The sequence below is a fragment of the Beta vulgaris genome, chromosome 5 (genome assembly GCF_026745355.1).
Source record: "Beta vulgaris subsp. vulgaris cultivar EL10 chromosome 5, EL10.2, whole genome shotgun sequence".
In the NCBI taxonomy this organism is placed as follows: domain Eukaryota; kingdom Viridiplantae; phylum Streptophyta; class Magnoliopsida; order Caryophyllales; family Amaranthaceae; genus Beta; species Beta vulgaris.
The window spans coordinates 80,776-101,743 of record NC_079206.1 but is presented as its reverse complement, the minus strand read 5'-3'; the positions used below and the strand labels follow the sequence as shown (position 1 = coordinate 101,743).

At 37.1% G+C, this 20,968-nt stretch overlaps 1 protein-coding gene across 2 annotated transcripts in view; it reads right to left on the bottom strand.

Annotated features, from left to right (window-relative positions):
- LOC104907854 (lysine-specific demethylase JMJ17) overlaps nt 1-20,968 on the bottom strand; it is a 28,050-nt gene extending 7,082 nt beyond the window's left edge. The window contains exons 1-22 of one of the 2 annotated variants that reach the window (XM_010696864.4): nt 19,279-20,968; nt 17,333-17,390; nt 16,243-16,365; nt 13,574-13,631; nt 13,105-13,241; nt 12,472-12,630; nt 12,288-12,374; nt 11,708-11,896; nt 7,039-7,191; nt 6,261-6,452; nt 6,096-6,164; nt 5,864-5,959; nt 5,073-5,159; nt 4,864-4,980; nt 4,330-4,537; nt 4,131-4,195; nt 3,864-3,922; nt 3,610-3,741; nt 3,367-3,526; nt 2,954-3,289; nt 2,632-2,820; nt 2,439-2,500 (exon numbers count right to left, since the gene is read on the bottom strand). In XM_010696864.4, the coding sequence (XP_010695166.1) occupies nt 2,439-2,500; nt 2,632-2,820; nt 2,954-3,289; nt 3,367-3,526; nt 3,610-3,741; nt 3,864-3,922; nt 4,131-4,195; nt 4,330-4,537; nt 4,864-4,980; nt 5,073-5,159; nt 5,864-5,959; nt 6,096-6,164; nt 6,261-6,452; nt 7,039-7,191; nt 11,708-11,896; nt 12,288-12,374; nt 12,472-12,630; nt 13,105-13,241; nt 13,574-13,631; nt 16,243-16,365; nt 17,333-17,390; nt 19,279-20,603 (4,061 nt within the window). In that variant the 5' untranslated portion in view covers nt 20,604-20,968. The remainder of the gene's footprint in view (nt 1-2,438; nt 2,501-2,631; nt 2,821-2,953; nt 3,290-3,366; nt 3,527-3,609; nt 3,742-3,863; nt 3,923-4,130; nt 4,196-4,329; nt 4,538-4,863; nt 4,981-5,072; nt 5,160-5,863; nt 5,960-6,095; nt 6,165-6,260; nt 6,453-7,038; nt 7,192-11,707; nt 11,897-12,287; nt 12,375-12,471; nt 12,631-13,104; nt 13,242-13,573; nt 13,632-16,242; nt 16,366-17,332; nt 17,391-19,278) is intronic. The other variant, XM_010696865.4, reaches the window with a different exon arrangement.

Below are 20,968 nucleotides of genomic sequence, written 5' to 3'. Positions count from 1 at the left end.
AACGCTCCCTAGCATCTCCAATTCTCAATAGAATTAACATCATTGCTTTACTCAATTTCAATCTCTTCAAAGCTTTCTCTACCTCTATCTTCCAACTTCCCACTCCTCAATTAAGATACCTCCTCTAACACCCACTTGACTTCCATTAAACAACTCATCGAAGTACTTCATCAATCCTTGCAATCTATATCCTAGACCAAAATCCTTTTTAATCTTTCACATACAATGTTACCAGGATAGTGATTCTACTCTGACTCCATGGATTCGTTGATCAGATTGAAAAAATAAAATTGAAGATTATGATGATATTAGAAGTTAACTTGTAATGAGGGTTCAACACAACAACAAGAAAAAGGAGTGTCTAGCTAGTAAATAGTCATATAAGTCAATGACTTACAACTACCTTGTTGAAAAATGCAACTTGTGTATCATAAACACCATATTGATAATTAAAATACCAAATGAAGTACATAACAGATTGGATAGGAGAAATCAAATTTTCGTACAATTGAAATTTGAGATAAATAAAGAAACTTCTACAGAAGGATGCAGATTTTAGGACAGAGAAGAATGGGAAGCTTAGTTTTAAAAGGCGCGAGGCGCACAGAGGCACAAGGCGAAGGTGAAGGCGCATGCGTCTCATAGGCGAGGCACACTTTTGGTGCCAAAAACCTTTGAAATCAATCATAAACCATATAATTTGGCTCAAAAAAGAACAAGCTGCTGTAATTAAAATAATAGCTATATAATTTTTGTAAATCCGACTATTGGTAAATTTATGGTGCCATATTTATGTCTATCCATGATATTAGAACATAATGTATATTTTTATTTAAAAATAAACAATCTGATGAGAGGTACTTCTGCAAGGAACCTGGGAGAGGGGCCTTATCACGAAGAATAGAAGCAGAACATAAGACAAAAAGGAGAAGGAAAAATAAAAAATAAAAAATAAAAAGAGAAAAGGAAAAAACACACAGAGAAGAGAAAAGCAAAAAACAGAGAAGAAAAAAGGAAAAAGAGACAGAGAAAGGTAAAAAGAGAAAAGAGCACGTGACTACTAAAATATAAGGCATGAAGCAGTTATTATTTGAAAAGAGAAAGGGGAGTGGCCGAGTAGGTTCAGAGCCCACAATAAAGTTAAAACGCATGAAGCAGTCAATGACCAAAATCAAAAGAGAGAGAAAAAAACAAATAAGGGAGAGAAAAGAACACCGGAGACAACTTTCTTGTCGTTGCCGGAAAACCAGGGATATGGTGCTGGATTTAATGGTAGATGGCCCGCCGGCTTCCTCTGTCACCTTCAAGGAGTTGGTGGCCATCAGTTGTCACCCAATCATGAATTACGGTTTTCTCCCAAATTAAGGTTTTTTTTAATTAGGTTTCTGTTTTGATGAAATTTAATGCAATTAACAAAGGGCTTTTTCTCGAAATTGATGAATTAAAGCCAAGATCGTTACATTTTTGAAGGAATTTGTTTCTTTTTTGCAAATTCTAACTCAAATCTACTTATTCTACTCACATGCACCTCTCTACTAAAAGCGGCCAAGCGGTGCGCCTTGCGCCTCTCCTCACCGGACGTAATTCGCCTCGCCTGAGTTTGAGAAAGTGAATTTCTCAGCGCCTCTACTTGCCTAGCACCTGGGAGAACCTTGTAATAAAAAATTCGATGTATTTTCAAAAAAGATTTCCAGTTTTTCAATATTTTGAATTAGTCTTAATCAATTTCGTGGCGTGCTTTTTAGAACTAAAATGGGAGGAGAGAGAATCAGGAGAAGACAGAAGTAGAGCGTCACGAGTTCATGAATGAGAAGGTGGCATATCTACTTTTTTTATTTAAGTTCTAGAGGCATTTTCATTTTCTTATTATAAAAATATGGGTAGCAACCTAACAGATTAGTACTTGAAGTGGGACCAAGCCATAAGGGTTTAACACGCTGAATTAGGTTCATTTCTCCTTTATAAGGAGTATAGTTAAAATCGTTTCGAGATTGCGACCCTAACAATCCTATGACCAATCCTAAACGATCCTAAGGCCGATTCTAGTACTACAATACTTGCACCAACTAAAGTCATTTGCTCATAACTGGATCATAGGATTATTCAACACTTGCAATCTGGTAAATATTCAACGTGGAAGAATAAACAGCAGAGAGAAATTTTCGCTTTCAGACTGGAAATCAATGTGAAGCAAAAAAAAAATAAAACAGGAGGCAATAGTATGCAGCTAACGGAAGTAGATAAGCACGCAAGCATATGGCAAATGACAAATACCTGGTAATACTTATGCAAGGAAGCAAAGAGTAAATTGGTTTCAACATGAATCAAAGTATCAAAATAAAGAAGTAAAAGTGTAGCCAAGAAAAGAAGTTACAACGAGAAAGGGAAAAACAAAGACGAGCAAACAGAATCAGCGGAGAAATAATTTTCAGACTCACTTGTGTCTACTTATAGCATGCTCAAGTTGGACAGTTACTGCTGCAAAGTTGACCAGCATATCCTGTTCAATTGAAACTATATTCAGCTCACTTCATGGAAATCCACATACAAACCAACATCCAACTTAAAGTCATTCAAACTTATACGTAAATGAGGGTAAGATAATCCATCAGAGTAGCAATAATAAACCACCTGAGATTTCGTGAGGATATCTTCAGCATCAGTCACATGGAATCTTCTTATTCCTCCAGTGCTTGATGCTGTTAGTATTTCAGAGGCCCTCTTGAGCCAAGAAACTGCATCAATCAAAGAGGTATAAACAAAAGCACCAGCATATCCAGTTGGAAGGTCTTTCATCTCTCTAATCAAGTTGTTAACATCCTGCATAATATGTTGATGGGTCACATGTCAATGAATTAAAGAAAAACACTATGCAAACAAGAATGAAAAGTCCAAGCCAAACTGAGCACATTTCACTCCTTAACCAAACAAAAGCAAGTTTCTGCATGGTTACCTCACGGGAAGGAGATTTAAAGCAGTATGAGACGACCTTAGAGCACCATTTCAAAGTTGAAGCAGCATTGTGGAGTTCAGAAATTTCAGGGAAGTCAAACCCCAGAAAATGACCAGCATTGGCAACACTTTCAACCTTGGTTTTCAGTTGCTCGATGTCCAAAATAACATCGCTATGGAGTCTGTCGAAAAAACCCATCCTATTGAGTAATTCTTCAACATCCTTTATAGATGAGCAGGCACAGCATCTCCATTCCTCACACTTCCTCAGAACAGTCTCAATTAACGATTTTTCTGCTAAATTCACTTTCAGAAACTTCAAGCAAGAAGCTTGCTCCTGACAGGATGGCCAAGTGTTAACTTATGCTACATATACATCTCTGAATGCACTTTTAGATAAATAATATTACTAACCTTCAGATCCTCAAACGATAGTACAGCATTTGAAGGAGATGTAGATAGAAGAGATGACTGTAAAAATGGCTTCGAACTCTCTAACCAGGAATTAGCTGCAGATACAGCGTTTTTGACAGTTGGAAGTGAAGGTAGGATCACAGATATATCCTTAGAGGTCCTAAAATGTCAGGAAATTACATTATTCAATGCATGCTACTACCTCAGAAATGAACATGAAAAGGGATTAGAACTGATAAGAACCTTATAGCATCCTCAAAGTCCTCTAGCTTTGACTCAACTGCCAGAATCTCTCTTGTTCTTTCTTCCCAAGACATGGCAGCAGCAAGCATTTCGGAAAGGCAAACAAACAGTTCTTCCTTTTCAATCTGTAATCTGACAAAAGCAAAAGAGAGAAAATACAACTCATGAGTTTGTGCAAAGGGAAAAACTTCAGACAAATGCCAGAAGAACTGAAAGCAACCGTATATAAAGGAGCATAAGGGTCAAAACAATACACTGCAGCCTCAGACAGCACTTGCTTGACAAAATCTATCTCAACTTCAGTTCTTCGGACCTGTTACAATATTATTCCATAATTTTCAATCCCATGATTAGCAACAACATATACCCAAAATTCAACAACTCGAAGAGAAGGAACCAGGTCACAGTTTAGTTAAGATCTAAAGCTCGTAAAAACGGGTTCAGTTTATTCAAGCGACATTTGATAACAGCAAACGCATAAAACAGCGAGCTTGAGATTAGGACATCTCCATCTCATTTACCTTCAGCGCGTTTTCTCTGCAACATGCCTTGCTCAGTTCATCATCAACAAGAGCCAACTCATCAACTTCATGAAAAACAACAACCAAAGGTCAGGGACATGCCCCATATTAATTTACCATACTGCAAACCGAAATCCCATAGATAAGAAAACACATTTTTAGGTAAACCAGGCCAATATTGTGCATCCAAAATGCTAACCTTGAACTCTCAATCCAGATCCATCTTTTTGAATGCGTCTTAATTCTTCTACTACATTTTCTTCATGTTCTTGTTCATTAGTCTTTAGTAATACATTATTAAAACGAGAAATCCATGAAACAGTATCAACATGATATTGCTGTAGCAGTTTAAACTCTGGAATGCTGACTACAAGTTCCCCAAACTCTTTAATAAGCAACTCAAGTTTCTGCAAAGTGAACAAAGATACCATTTCAGGCGAAGTAATTACATCAAATAAAGTCTAGACACATCCATTTCTGTGCAAAGCCTCCATAGTCTCCTCACTTTTTTGCACATTTTACATTTCTCTCATTTGAACAAAGTATGTGATAAATGTGCAAAAAAAATGTGTTTGGGAGCATATAGATCTACATGCTCCCGGGAGCAGCTAAGAATTTGCGATTCCAGAGTTGTGCATGTCTAGGCAGCAGGCAGAATGATCTTGCAAAAACATAAGATTTAAGTTTTTTATTCCAAATGTTGCTCTCTACAAAAAATGGTTTCTAAACAGACCTCTAGAGTTATGGAACCTTTCAGCAATTCGTTGCACTGAGCCTGACACTGTTCAGCTTTCCCACTTAACTCCAAAAGTTTCTCATTTTCCGGTACATGCAATTGAAGCTCTGACATCTATTCAACAGAAAAGCTATTAAAATTCAGAAACTATATGCAAAATTGCCCTAGTAAATAAACACCATGGAGAAGTAGAAGTGCTACAATACCTCGGCTTTCAGCTGTCGGAGGAAATCAATATCAATCGCAGCAGGACATGTCTCTTGAACACACTTTTTAACATTATGTAGCCACACCTAGAATTTTTATACAGAAAAATAATTTAAAAAGCCTGAAGAATAACAGATAGAAGACCATTGAATCAGTTTTGAAAAGGTTCAGACTCCGAATACAAGCTAAACCAGGTAACTTGCATATACCATGTCTTCCAAAACATAAGCTCCCCAAAAAACCAACACATGAAAAATGGGAGAAGTGCCTTTCCTCTATCGGCACTTCACTGGATCAGCCAAATGATCAAGCAACAAAAGTTTGGTAGCAATTTCAGATGAAACAACAGAGAAAACTATTAATTCCAGGGGGGGGTCTAAGTTTACTGTGAAAAACAATGCATCCAGGATCACATGCTTCATAATCTCTGATTCATCTTATTGTCAATGTCAACTGAAACTCACAGTACTCAAATTGAACATAAGGCCAATAAAAAAAGACTCAAAGTGACAGGTGCGCTATTTGTTCATGTCCTAAGAAGGTTAAGGCCTACAGGATTAAGGGCAACGAGAACAACCTTTTCCCTACAAAGGTGAATAGAAAGAATTGCCAAAACTGTTAGTGCCATGAAAAACAAAATGATCCAGAACTCAACTATCAGGCCATACTAAGAAAATATGAGTGAAGTCATTGAACAATTCTCATACTACAAAGCTATAGTTTTTAAGTTACAACAATAGGCAAAACAATACCCATCGCCAAGGATAAGACGGCATGAAAAGGCACATACCTTAAGAGACGAAACCTTTTCTGCCAACCTTTCACTTTCCTTAACGTAGATAGGGAAGCTGGAAGTTCGTTTGTGTAAATTTTCCAGCTCGGCCATCTAGATGACATCACAGTGAGCAAGATGAGAGAGAAGATCAATCCTTACAAAAGGAGGAAGGAGGGAGGAAAACAGAGTTCTTTTTTTTTGCACATAATAATTCAGACAGTAGATGCAATTTACAGAGTCAACGTACAGAAAGTGTATGCTTTGAAAGAACATCGTTAATGTCCTGAACCAACATCCTAGCTGCTTCAGCATAATCCTAAAAAAAGAGCTTAAAAGTTAATAAAGACGAATAAGGACCATAAGAGCTAGCATTAGGAAAAAAATATTTAAAAGGGAGCACCAGTAAATCAACCTTCAGTTTGCAACTTCCAGGCTCATTACAAGGCACAGGATCATGTTTCAATAATTTGTTAATATGTTCAAAATGCACTTTATCCATATCACTTTCTCCATTCTTAGACCAGCTCTCGACAGCTGAGAGAGACATTCTTATGTCCTCTGCCCAGTCCTTCGCTTGAACCAATTTCTTCACCACATCCCGCACCTAACAAATATGAGTTCACATCATGTGTCAAACACTAACATGTCCTGAAGTTAACAGCAGCCAGGGAAAGCATCAATATTTTGTGAAGAAGGAATAAGAGTTACAATCTAGATTTCTTCCTTTTGATTGATTCAAGACAGAGTCATACCATTTGAAGTAAACATGTAGATTAGGAGATCCAATCAAAATAGAAACGCAATGATTATAAAACCTTTGACACTTGTTCAACTAAGTACATCATCCTCATATTGTCAGATACTTAGGCTCTATTCTTTTGGACTGAATTAATGAAAATTCAGTTCCAGTTCAGACAAATTCGGTTCAGTTAGTTTTCTCTCAAGGTTTTCATTTACTTCAGTTGAGTTTAGTTCAGACAAATTCAGCTCAATTCAGTAGAGTCCAAAAGAACACAGCCTTATATACCTCTTATAGAAAAGTTACATCCATCTGGTAACAGGCTGACAGCAGAAAAACTTACTTGTAACTAGTGAACACCTAATTTGTTGGCATGACTGTTCATATGCAAATATTCACATCTATGGTGTGTGTCTCTAAGTAATACTACATAACAGAAGATAAACCTTACCGGATCCATTTCGGGACCAGCCCAAAGAAACTGCTGCGCTTCCTTAAGTGAACTGGCATAAGCACTGGAGGAAAATGGAAGATGAAATATCTTACACGAGTTCAACAGCCACTCTTCAGCAAGTTGAGCAAGAGAAAATTGTTTACCCTTCACCTATATGAGCAGAAAAAAATCAGAAACGGAAACTGACTCCCTTTTGATAGACACTTGAAGATTGATTGTACTCCATGCTAAAGATGTACAATGGTATAGAAATAGAAAGTTCAAAGCATTCTTAATCTCGCAGATAACCAGAAAAAGAAATTTTTTAAAAAGAAGTACAGGTTGCTAGGAAAAAAATTTAGCAGCAATCTCACACTAGTTGAAATTTGAATGTATCAATGGGAAGTGGAATAACAGCTCCTGACTTTAATCTTTTTCACAAGTAATTTTGTAAAATGACTTTTAAGACAGTAAACCTAATATTTCATTAAAAAGAATTAGAAAAAAAAAACGAAAAAAAAAGAGAAACAATCTTACACATAATTTTGGGACCAATAGTTGACACAGGAGATAAGTAAGCAGAAAATGGAAGTGGAAACATGTTGGCCAACTGTTCACACAACTAGAACAAACACTCAACTCTATAAAGCAAATATCCCAAAAGCCTCCAGCAAATGAACCTAAAAAGCAGCTGGTGCTTCAAACTTCTGAGGTCGGTCTGCATAAGAAGCACTGATGCCTATGCTATCAACAAGACACCAAAACTCTAGAATAGTATTACAAACAGCTCCCCATCCTAGAAAATCAAAAATAATAGAGCCTCCTCATGGGACAGACTAACTGGCACCATAATGACTTATAAGCACGCACCTATAGGTGGAACTAAGAGGACAGGCACGAGCAGGCCCCCATAAACTTAAAATCTTGGTCAACAAAAGAATTAGTCATTATTTACACTAAGAAAACCCGTATCATTGAGCTCACCAAGAACAAACATCTATTTCTCAACATTTGTAGCCCAAAGCCCATATGAAGGAGACATAGTCTCTAAGTAATGAGGAACCTATTATCTTAACTTTCCTGCCTTTTCCGAGCATGTCTGAGGAAAAATCTAAGTCAGAAGAGGCTTACCCTTCCTGAATTCTAAGGCTCAACCTCCTTCCTGGTTCCCGTCAATCACCCCTGCCTCGCCATTTCCGTTACCAAAATAGATACAAAAAAAACTGGAATTCACACCCATCACGTTGCAGCCACATCAAAATGGGAAAAACCAGAACCCCATTATCCAGCCCCCTAACAGCAACCAAATTATAAAACCCGGCCTTCAGCCTTGTAGCAATCAAAAAAAATAAAGGGCTTGTCCAGTTACAGCACCAAAAAATTAAGAACCACACCAGTAAAGCAGTGAGCAATTAAGCCATCTTCAGAACAGAGATCAACACTATTAGTTGCGCCACAGAAACAGGGAGCATACACAGACACAACCTATTCAGGGCGGACTACTTCTGAGCAATGTGCGCAGTTACCACACTTCACAAACAATTGAAATGTTTTTTATATATAATAAAAGGTATTGTATCATAATATATATTCACCATTTTGGTGATGCCATTTAACCAATGATATCGAAGTACTACCATAATTTTCCAACTAATACATAATCAGGACGCCCACGTGTTTTTGATGCCACACGAGTCTCACAAAAATTCACAAGGTTCCCAACAAAACCTTGCTGTCAGCCTGTCAAGCTCGAATCCTCAACAAAACTTATATCGCCACCACACGCCATGCATGCTATACCTATTAACCACCACCTTATTATAGTCGCTAACCATTTTCCCTTGTCCAATAATCTGACATATAGCCCAACTGACAATAGCGAACAGTATTAAAAATCGCATGCCACAAGCTCTACTTCAGTCGTTTTAAAAAAAAATGCCCTAATCCTACCATTCATCTCTACGCATTCTTCCTAAAAGATAAATCACTATGCTTGACTCCTTCTGCATATCCTAGTTTGAGGAGCAGACCTTTGTTATTTGACCTAACCTGAACCTAATTACCTAACTAAGGGTCCTCTCAAACCTCTTTTTCTGCTTTTGCAACTCAGGACTGGCCAAACAAGTGAAGGCTGTTAACAATACCTAAAACATCAACCTAGCCAAGGTTGCCGACACTAGCATTACCTATACATCCTCTTCCCAGATTGAAGTGAGAAACAAGATAGTAGAATATATTACTCTGAATGAAAATATTATACGTGTTAAGTGTCAAATATGGCATAGTTCCTAGTACTTTTACTATGTTTTTTGATAGTTCCTCTAGTGATTTTAGGGATTTTCCCATATTTTTGGTACTTTATGTTTATATCCCTTTGTGTATATTTCTAGGTAGTTGAGTCATTTTGAGTGAAGAAGGAATGATCTTAAAAGAAAGTACATGTGTTCCTGAGGAGAAGTTCCCAAACTTCACAGATCTGAATGTTCCTTAAATGGAACACAGTTCTGTTCCTTGGAAAGGAACTGCAACCTGAAAGAAGTAAAGAACAAAGCAAGATCACTTGAAGAAGCATAGCCCTGTTTCTTGCACAGGAACTGGATTGCTGCGTAAAGGAATAATTGATGGAATTTCTGTCAGATTGTTTCCTAATTGCCTATATGGCAAACTGAAGTGATTTAGGGATTTCTTGGAGATCAATTAACATCAATCTACAACTGGTGATAATACCGTATTAATATTTTGGAAGATATTCGAGATAAGGAAAGTGATAGAATTTCCTAAGTCTGTCCATTACTTTCCTATTTGTGGTGGGACTCCAACTCATCTCTAAAATATATAGGCCACGAAATTATACTCATTATTGTCCTTTTTTCGTCCCTTCCAAACCCCCTCAAGGGTTGGGATTTGGGAACCGTTTTCAATAATCGACATACCAAACTGCAAAGAAACAAGAGTTGGAGCGCGAAACGAACAACATATCCGAATCTGTTGTTCCCATTGAGTTCTTCGTTTCTTCTTCTTTGTTTCACTTTGTATAATGATTCCTTAATTTGTTATGCTCAATGGCTATTAGATTGAAACCATGTAATAAGGTTTATGAGACATAGTTGTTCTTAATCGAATTGCAAGTATTTATATATTTTCTGTTTTATTTCATGAATGATGATTCCTTATGAGTAGGTCGCAAACGATCTATTTGGAGTCGGATACTCGGATTTCTAATGCTAGGATGCTAAGTCCAAAATTGCTTATACAGTTGACCAAGTAGCCACCAATTGTAAGGGGGCTCGTACCTTATAACTTTAAAATTGTAGGGGTTCATAATTTAGGGTGAATCATGTGCCATTGGTAGTGTCGGTAGTCTTGGGTTGGTGATGTCTCCTATTTCTTAATGTTGTCTTTGCGTTGAATTTCATGCTCGTAGTACCGGAATTTTGCAGTGATTAAGGTTTGTTTGCGATCGTACCCTAACTCGGTGAAAGGCAAGGAAAGATAAAGGGTTGAGTTCCTACTAGGGCACGTGCCATTGGTATTGTTGGCTGTCTTGGGTTAGTTGTGTCTTCCTACTTCTTAATGTTGTCTTTCCATTGAACTTCATGCTCGTAGTACTGGGGTTATGCACTGATTAAAGTCGTAACCAAACTAGCTGAAAGGCAAGGGCAGAGAGGGGGTTGAGTAACTAGGAGTGCTAATGAGCCATGGTGGCTCGCAAATTATTCGCATTCGGCTCGGTTAAAGCTTGGCTTGAGATGGCTCAATTCGAGTTTGGATTCGGCTCGAGACCTTAACGAACTGAGCCTGAGCCTTGTAAAGTTCGGCTCGAAAGCTCGCAAACATGTTCGATTAATTTCAAAGTATTATCTATCTTACGCATTAGTTTTTAATCTAACTTGGAACTTAAGTGTACTCCACTAAAGAAACATAAGGCCCACTTTCGAGCCCACTTAAAACATAAAAACCAAATAAAAATTTTCAGCACACTTGATAGAATACAAACCAATTAAAAAACAACAACAGAAAAGAATGACAGCTTCCCAGCAGTCAGCTTCAAACCTAAATCTCTAACCTACAGTTCGCACTGCATCACACTTAAGGGTTGCGTCATACTGCCGGCAAGCAACGTGGTCCTTGGCGGCGAGTAGGATAACTCATCAGTAACTTTGATCTCCTGCCTTCCTTATTTTATTTTTCTTCTTCGGTTTTTCGTCCTTTGATGTCTGACTTCCTCCTCCCTTTTTATTTTATTTTTTCCTCCTTTGATGTCTGATGTGGGTGAATTATCAGACTTTTCATATCCATATTCATCTTTTTTCTTAGTATACAGTAGGTGCATGAATATATAAAGGGCAGACTAAGTAAGCAATTTTTTTTCCTATTAGCAAACTATTTGTATTCATCTTTGCTTTGTATAGTTAGTAATTTGTGTGCAGTTGACAATGCGCCATAAATACTGCAGGAAACTTCTCTAACAAGATATATAGCAAATCATTTTCAGCACATAAACCCGATCCTATAACTATCAGAATTATGGCCCGAAGTGTTGGAGAAACATGGATGTTTGATGCCGAAGGTGGAGAGATTGTAACAGAATACTTTAAAAAAGGGGAGAATTATTCTAAAGAAAGCAATGGCCTCAATAGGCAAGGGAAATGTATAGCTAGTAGGCAAGCTGAAACAGTAAAAGAACCTTTTTAGTCAAAGAGCCTGAGTCAGTATAGCATGTGTTCCGCCCTGGCAGATCCTTCCGTTGTGGATTGTAAGTAGAACCAGAAATAACATTTTCTGTCATACCTAACAACTCGTCCAATTCTGCAATAGAGTGGCGATATAAGAGGCGTCGTTTCTTAGGATTACATTCACAAAGGCGTTCCCAGTGCTGCAGGACAAACAAACGATCCAATCTGATGAAATCTTCCATCCAAGATAACTTTGCACCAAATCTCAAAAAACTCCTACCACATCATTAATACAGGAAAGAAAACTACAGCATCTTTATTAATGTACTTCCACGGCTCCATGCAACCCAAATTTGGCCAACACCAGACAAAAAAAAATAGATTGCATAATTAAATGAATGCAGACATCAAAAAGTACAAGATGCAAGTCTAGAAAACAATGTTATTCCAGAACAACAAATCACATGCAAGAGAAGGTTAGTATTAGTCTTCCATGCTGATTAGTGATGCAAGCGTAATCAGAATTTACCACAAGTATGTTCACCAAAATAACCAATATAAGGTACTCCACCAGTATCAAGATTCATGTACCTCCAAGCACACAAAAGTAGATGGTCTGCAATGACAAACAACAGCTGAAAGATACAAATACTGCTGGCAGATTATACAAGTGGGATCCTGCAACAAGATAGATCAAGTTATCCAGCACCAAATTATATAACATACATGAAAAGAAATTGAGGAAATAAGTAACAGTTTCCTGTGAAGGACTAACCTCCTCACTGCCTACATTATCAGGATGCTTCTTGGGTGACATAACAGATGTTTTGATAAGGCCCTTTTTCCAAAGCTGCTCCCTCCAGATCTTCTCATTAGAAAATACCCTGAGCAACTCTTTATTCATGTAAGGTGCTACCTTGGCATCACAGCCTATCTGCTCACATCACCGGAGATAGTTATTTAATACAAAGTACAAAAAAGTTCTTCATTTTGCCTCAAGAAAATCCAGATTACTAAATACCAACAAGAAACCGTCTAGCAAGTCACAAAATAACTAGAAAGGATTCCCCTATATTCATCCTCGTACCAACAAAGAAAAACAAATGACACATAAAAAAAACTCAAAAACCATATCATAGATCATAAACCGAAAACTAAATCCTGCATCAATTGACTGCCAACTAAATTTTCAATTTCATAAATCCAGAAGGCAGTTATTACTTTGTCCTTTTTGTGACTAAAAATAACGAAGAGGGAATTAGACATGAAACAACATCAAGCAAAAGGGTGAGTCGTTGTCCACAACATGCTATGATCTAAGTCTCGTCATATATCAGAATACAACTGACGCACTATACTTGGGCAAAAGAAATTAAAAATACATTTTCAAGTCACCAAACAACTCGACCTTAACAGCCACACACAGAAGCTCCTCGTGAGAAAGTACAGCAGGCTTATGATACAGCTTATAGAGCTCTGATCCAAATCCTCCATGAGGCAGCCAATCAGCAGGAGCAAAATTAACAGCCTCAGCACAGTTCAACCCTGTCAAAGAACAAAAATTTTGAAGCTTACATCAACAAAATATAAAGATAAAGGTCTCCAACTTCGGGTCTGTTAAGTTAAACTTACTTTTATTAGTACTTATTTTCAGAAGAAATAAGAAAATTACAGAAAAATTATGAAAAGTTCAGCAAAATAAGAAAGATCACAATAGTTAAGAAGTTCATAAGAGTTCAAAAAATTAAGTAAAATTCATAAAGGTCAAGCAAGTTCAAGAAAGATCATTTCAGGAAAGTTCATAAAAGATAAGATAAGTTCTGAAAATCCAAATTGGACAGACCCTTAATCTTGCAAAATCTATAGTAATTTCTTACCAAGATTAAAACCTCCATGATACGATCTAGGAAAGGTGATCACAAAGTTTCCTGGCTCCTTGCGAAGATGAAGCACCCAAAAAAACAGAAAAGGCAAATTACAACATAAGCAAATCAAAAAGGAAAGATATGACAAAATAATCAAAGTGATACAAGTAATGGTGATAATTCAGGCTTCAAAAAAGTAATACGAAGAACAGAATAGTATGATACCATAAAAGGCTTAAAATTATCATCAAATTCTAGAAAGGATGGGTCAGTGATAGCTCAGCATATGGGTATTAACTGAAATATCTACATATTCATTGTTTGCAAGTCCACAAATATGCAAGCTAAAGAGCTACTTCCTCCAAAAAGAAAAAGTTGCACTACATGTCACTTTCACGCCTGCAAATGCACAACTTTGACCATAGTATGTTTAGTATATACTTCCTCTCTTTTATAATACTTGCAATGCCTATCTTAGGAAGTTCCCTATTACTTAACATTGACATTTTTGGCAACATATTTTCTGTTTTCTCTCCTAGCACATGGGGATTGTATTATCTCTCTCCTCTCATTGGTCGTTATGCACATTCCAGCATTGCGAGTATTATAAAAAGGAGGAAGTATGAGGTGAAATTCCAAAAAATGATATTATGAAGATATGCACTAATATAAATCCAACAATATTTCACATGCTAACATTTGTTTTTATATATTAATCAATATTTTGTGGTCAAGGTTAGTATAATATTAGTCCAAAGTCAAAGTGTCGGACTAAAAACACACTAAATATATCAAAGGCTGTATAATTCATATAAGGAATTTTTACTGACCCCACGACTAGGGCCTTGAATCTGATGAGTCGGTGACTATGAGAAACTGAAGGTCTATCAACCCACCTGTAAATCACCTCCCATGCACCCAGCGCCATCAGTCAACAGATTTTATCCGTAATTTACTTTCTTAGTTAAATTATACTAATCTAATATTGTATAATCTTAATTAACTTTCAGCTTCACTTAATAATAATTAAAACTTCTAAAGAACCCGCCCATCTATATATGACACTCTTCCTTCCTGAGATCCACCCCCACACCCGCCCCCTCCCTTTTCTCCCTTCCCCATTTACCAGCCTACCGCAACAAAAGCCATCAGTCACATCTGACAATACCCCAACCACAACCACAAACACCATCACCACCTCTCTCCTCTCTCACTTCTCTCTTCTCTAATACGATAATATCCCTCACCCATCACCATCAATAGTCAGTGCTCAAAGGGCCTCCATCACCACCGCCTCTCCTCCCTCTTCCTCCCATGTGCAACGACCTCATGGTCAGCCTCCCCTTCCCTTTTCCAATCAAATGGTAAAAAGGAACCATGTCTTCCATTTATTTGATGAAATTGGGACCAGACTTGAGGATTTTATTATATAGTTATGTTGTCCTCAGTCATGTACAAAGTTGGTACAGGTTGCAATGGGAAAAGAATACTACTTACAAGTACTCTTTCAAAATGGGAAAGGGATCTTATAAGGTTTAAAATCTTTTGGAACTTGTGATTACAAATGTTTTTGTGAGGGGATGGTAGTAAGTAAAGGCCAGGAACTTCAGAGAAGGGAGAGATATGAGAAAGTGGTTGTCTTGGGAATGGAAGCGGAGGTATATGAAGGTGGTTGTATTAAAAAAAGGAATGGAGGTAATGATTTTGTTGACGGCTGAATTGGGTGGCAGCATAGTTATGTGGGATATATCATAGTTAGATTTATCTCAATGCAAAGATTCCAAATATCAAATTTTTATAATTTTTACTTATACGCTATTAGAGATATTGACGTTCAAAGAAGTGTCTCGATAAACGTGAAAAAAGAAATGCTGCAATTGAAAAAACACGGAAAAAACTTTGTCTACCCAATGGGTAATCCACCCACTAGAAATAGACATAAATAATTAGTGGATTACAGCTCACCAAATTTAATTATTTTCAATTGTCTAATTCTAATGGGTAGTCCAGCCACCGGCTAGTCTTATTAATCTCCAAATAAAAGAGGAAGTATAACACAATTGATACAACATTCAAGAACAAAGACATCACCTCCAACTGAATAGAAAGCATCTTTAATTGCAAAAGCATGATTTATTTCGGAGTTCTAAGTAGGCACAGAAAAGTATTTCCAAAATGCGCAGCTGCAACCCCAAATTGGGCCGACTCTTACAAATAGCAGGTACATAACTCACCAAGTGACTTGAACTGTTAAAAAATCTCCATGCTCCCTCCTAAAATAATTCCAAATTGACAAATTCATTACCTCTTTGCCACTCAACACCTCCAGGCTCCAGCAATCTAGCTAAACCCTCTATCCAATTACAACTTAACGACAAAATTCTATTAGGTCAGGTAAACTCGATCCATCTTTCCGGCTCAGCAGAACTTATCACCTTGAAACAACCCTCCCATTGATTTAAAGGCACATTATCGAAAAAGACAATGATTTGAAGGCCCATGACAAACTCCCATAGCATAAGCAGAAATAATGCACATACTAATACATCAGAACACGTTCCAGATATATTCCCCTATTTGGAAAATACACAATGGTTGCTTATCCCATCTACACATAGCAAGCAGTATATATAAGAAGAGCAGATAACTGAAACAACAGCTCATCTCTCATAATGTTGTACCTGCAGAACACTATAGACAGGAACGCCATTTTCTTGTAAAACAGAGGGGTTCAACATTGTGACAAGCTGGAAGAGCAAATCTGGTTGAGCATCAAACAGATCAGGCAAGCAGCTACGCATGACCTGCAGGCAGTAGATATAGCTTGTTATAACTTGTTTATACATGATGTACATATGCTTTACTAGGAAATAGAAGGAAATCTTCAAAAGGTCAAAGGTGTCAACATATAAAACTCAAGCAAACAGTCAATAGGATTGAAAAAGAAACATAATGATTGTGACTTAGTTTTGGGTCTTTGCACAGTCATGATAATCAACACAAGCTCAACAACTATTAACACCATGAAGTAAACAATTAAAAACTGATAGTTTGCTGAGCCCTTTACTACATACTAGCATACATCAATCTGTAATATCTGATAATCGACGACACAAAAATTTGTATCAAGAAAATCATACCCATACCCAATTTGTCCTTTAGGGAAGGGAACGAAACAAGATAAACAGTGGTGAAAATGAGAAGTATTAAACAATATGGCTTGGCAAATTCTGGTACTTATAGGCCTTACAAGTATTAACCACTACTCCACTTCCTTACCACACGGTTATTATGCCTTAAAAAAGTATAATTATTGGAGTCTTCCATCAAAAAGCACTAATTAACTCATAGATGGCCAAGATAGGCATCAAAATATAGAGCTCACAAAGGCTTTGTTTGGCATTACTAGTTGAAAATAAACTGAAATTGATAAGTTAACTGAAACTGATAAGATAATGCTGAAACTGATAAGGTGCTGAAACTGATAAGGTAACTGATTAGTTTAATTGTTTGGCAAAATTAGTTGATTGAGTTGATAAATTATTTTAGCAAAATTAGTTGTTGTCAAAATTTTGGAAAGATTTTCCAAAATTTCAGTCACCTGATTGTGAAAAGCTAAATTTTTTAACTTATCATTTAAGTCATTTTAGCCACCTGAAATTTTATTTTAGGTGCTCCCCAAACACTGCTAATCATTTTAGCACCTAAAATATGTTAGCACCTTATCATTTAAGGTAGCTAAAATGCTTCCCCAAACAGAGCCAAACTAACCTTCTCAAATGCAGAGGCTTCACTACCAGGAACACTATACCAGCATTTAGGCTCTCCCCTGAAAGTAGATCAATATAAGATGACATACTACAAAATCAGCACAGTCAAACTTTATGAACAAAGGAGAATGAATTACTCAGCACATATAGGATCCATAATCTTAGTCATACAGCACAGGAGGTATGCAGGGTTCAAACAGAGGGACGTAGAGACACTGAAGTCGTAAGAAATTGTGACATAGGAATGTTACCAGATCCTTATGGTATTAATTCTTCACACAGATCATCTACCTCATGAGAATATGAGATTCCTAAAACATAGTAGTAGAGTAGACAGACTAAAGAACCAAAATCCTCGTCATGAAAACAAGAGATCATAAACATATACTTTTTGCTTCTAGATTAGCATAACAAATTTGACCACCTCCCCCAAAAGCTAGGATGCCCAACTCATACATGAGTGTGGAACTTGACTTGGACTCCTGCAAGGACACAAGAGTGTCCAACATGGATTCCGAACTCCACGTACAAGGACCCCTCTAATAACTGTCCAAATGTACATATGGACACAAGGAAATAAATTGTTTATGGGATCTATGATATTTAAAAACCATTCTGTTACAGAAATCTCACTTTTACTCTATTCTTTTTCAGTGTATATTCCAATTTTTTCGAATTCCTCATTTTATAAAAACCTGTTTGAAGTTTTACCTGGAGAAACTACTGAGGAACAAACTAAAGGAAAAGAAAGAAGATCAAATCGAAAAGTATCTTTGGCTAGTCTTTTCGCTCCAATATTCGTAATAGATCTCCCCTATCCCTATAAATGTACCAAAAATAGATAAGAATGCATTCTACTAATAATGACCAATTTATCTTTACAAGTAGATGACCAACCTCCACAGCGGGTCAGTGACAGCATAAACACAGCAAGAATCGCCTTCCTCTTGGGGCCAAAAGCCCATATTTTCTATTCCTAATACTTGTGACTTGATGCATATTCAGTTCAAAGGTTCAAAACGTATATGCTGTGGACAGAAAGGATAAATTTTATTCCCATTTTATTTCTCGTTTCGTGGGAAAAACTGTATCTGCTTTACAATGTTGGTTTGAACCCATACCCAAGTATTGTCATGTCTATGCATGTATGTGAAGGGAAAAGGACAAGTCCAAGCATCATAAGAAGAAAACAATCAACGAGTTCAAGCATCAATATAAGATGTGCAAGTCCATATTTTTTTCTTTTGGTTTCATTGGCAGTATCTTAGGCTTCGTTTGTTTTAAAAAAACTATTCTCCCCATTTTCAGGTGTTTGGTTGGACAATGGATTTAAAAAGGAAAACTAAGGTGGAAAAGAGTTCCCCATCCCTTTGTAAACGTTTTCCTCCAAAATTTAAAGGAATACCTTTTTCCTCGACTCTATCATTCCAAAAATATCCATTTTTCCCTTCTTAGCTTAATATTTTCCATCAAACCAAACAAAGAAAAACTAATATCCATTTGCCTTTTCCAACAGAAAAAAATTTCATGGAAAATATTTTCCATCAAATAAAACGGACCCTTAACTACTTATTCAAATCTATTAAGAATTTCAAATTAGAACAGAAGGCCCAAATAATATGCATTGCTCAAAAAAAACTCTGAAGTTACATGGCCTGGTATCAACATGCAAGATAGAGCACGGCTAGTACAATACAATCCATTAATACCGAACCTTGATGCAGATCTTTCCAATTCTTGACATTCAGGGATGGGATGCGATAGTATCAATGGTTGAAGGTTGAAATTCTCATCTCTCACAATAAAGGTACGCTACTCACTTTCCTCGCACATAGAGTTAAGCCAGCTAGTCTGGCATTCCTAGCTCTCACAAATTATACAGTAACCACTTGTTATCATTATCAAGATATCAAACAATATAGCAGACAATTACATAATATCACATACCAGTGATGATAATTCATTGAGTAGAAGCAGTGGTCTTCAAAATGCCAGCAGAATGCAGAGAAAAGCATGCCAATATAAAGCCAGGGCACCATAACACCAGCAATACTGTGATGAACTGCCCGAAGCATCGAGCCCCTCCACTTTGGCAAGTTATTAAGATTCCAAGGACTATTACAGAATTCATTCCACACTTCCGCATCAACTGATTCGGGTTTTTTGTCATTTAAACGAGGAAATCCACTTCCGTAAATAGATGTATCCAGATCGCTACCATACATGACTTCAACCTCACCTAATGATCCCTGTACAATATCCCAAAACTTTTTCTCTAGTTGCATGCGTGAGCATGATGCAGATCCAAACCATTTTTTTCTGGTCCGATCAGCTACCTTTCTAAAAGCTTCCAACGATAAGCATTTTCCAGGGACAAAACCAAAACTATCTTTATCAGAATTCAGGCATTCAAGACAATACCAATTGCCAGGAGGTATTGTCTCCAAAGGAGGTGATAGACAATAAATGTGCCACCCTTTATTACATCTATCACATAGTAGCATGACCTCCCCATGCAAACCACTTTTACATTGTTCGCATATTTGATCATGCTCCTCTTGCTTCTGTGGTTTGGCGACTTTGACAGCATCCCCACTATCATTCTTCTGTCTCTTCTTTTGATCCCTTCTATTATCATCGTTATGCATCCCTCGCTTACAACCTTTAGATTTGCCATTATTCAACTCATTGTAATACTCCTCATAATCATATAAATTTTCCAGGTACAATTGACCCAGAACATGCTTGGCACACTCAGAGATCTTGCTTCTAGGCCGCACAAACCTAAAAACATCTCCCCATTTCTTCTCCTTAGCAACCTTATCATACCCACCAAACCGCTTGGCAGCATTAAACAACTTACACAAATCTAACTCCTCCCCTTCAAAAACAACCTTTCTCCTAGACTTGCGGCCACCACAATGCGCCTCAAGGAATCTATTGTATTCCAACTCAAACGTCTTGGAATCACACGACGCAGGCCTCGCCTGCAACTGATGAATGGCCTGGGTCTTTGTAGGGAAAGAAAAAGAATTCAAATCCAAAGCAAAAGGGGGTTTCCAATTCTTGGGTGGAACAATCTTACAAATCCCAAAAGGTTCAGCATCAGGCCTAATTTTATATATAAATTCCAAAGGGTCCTTGAACTCCTCCTCAGTTGGGTAATAAACAGGTGCAGGGGTTATATTCATTACCCCATCCGTCGAACACGACGCCGATACTTGCCCTAATCCCCCTCCTCTTTCAACTGCCCTAGGTCTACCTTTTCCCATTTCTTCATGCAATGCATCAATAAATCACATAATCTATAATTTCCAGATTAATTCAAACCAAACACTTACTCACATTCCATAATCAAACAATAATTCTGCCAACAGCACAACGACTACAATTATAATCAATTTAAATTTCTAGGGTTTGAACCGTACCTTTATCTTGCAGATAACTACGAATATTATATATACATATATATTTCCTTAAAACAAATATATATATATATATAATAAAAAAAACACAAAAACAAGTGAATGATCCGAAGCTTTTGAGATATTGAAAGTGAGGAGTGTTTTTCGTGGGAGATTTGGTTAAGTTGGTTAGAAAGGAGAGAGAAAACAGAAAAGAGTTGAATGAAGGAGGG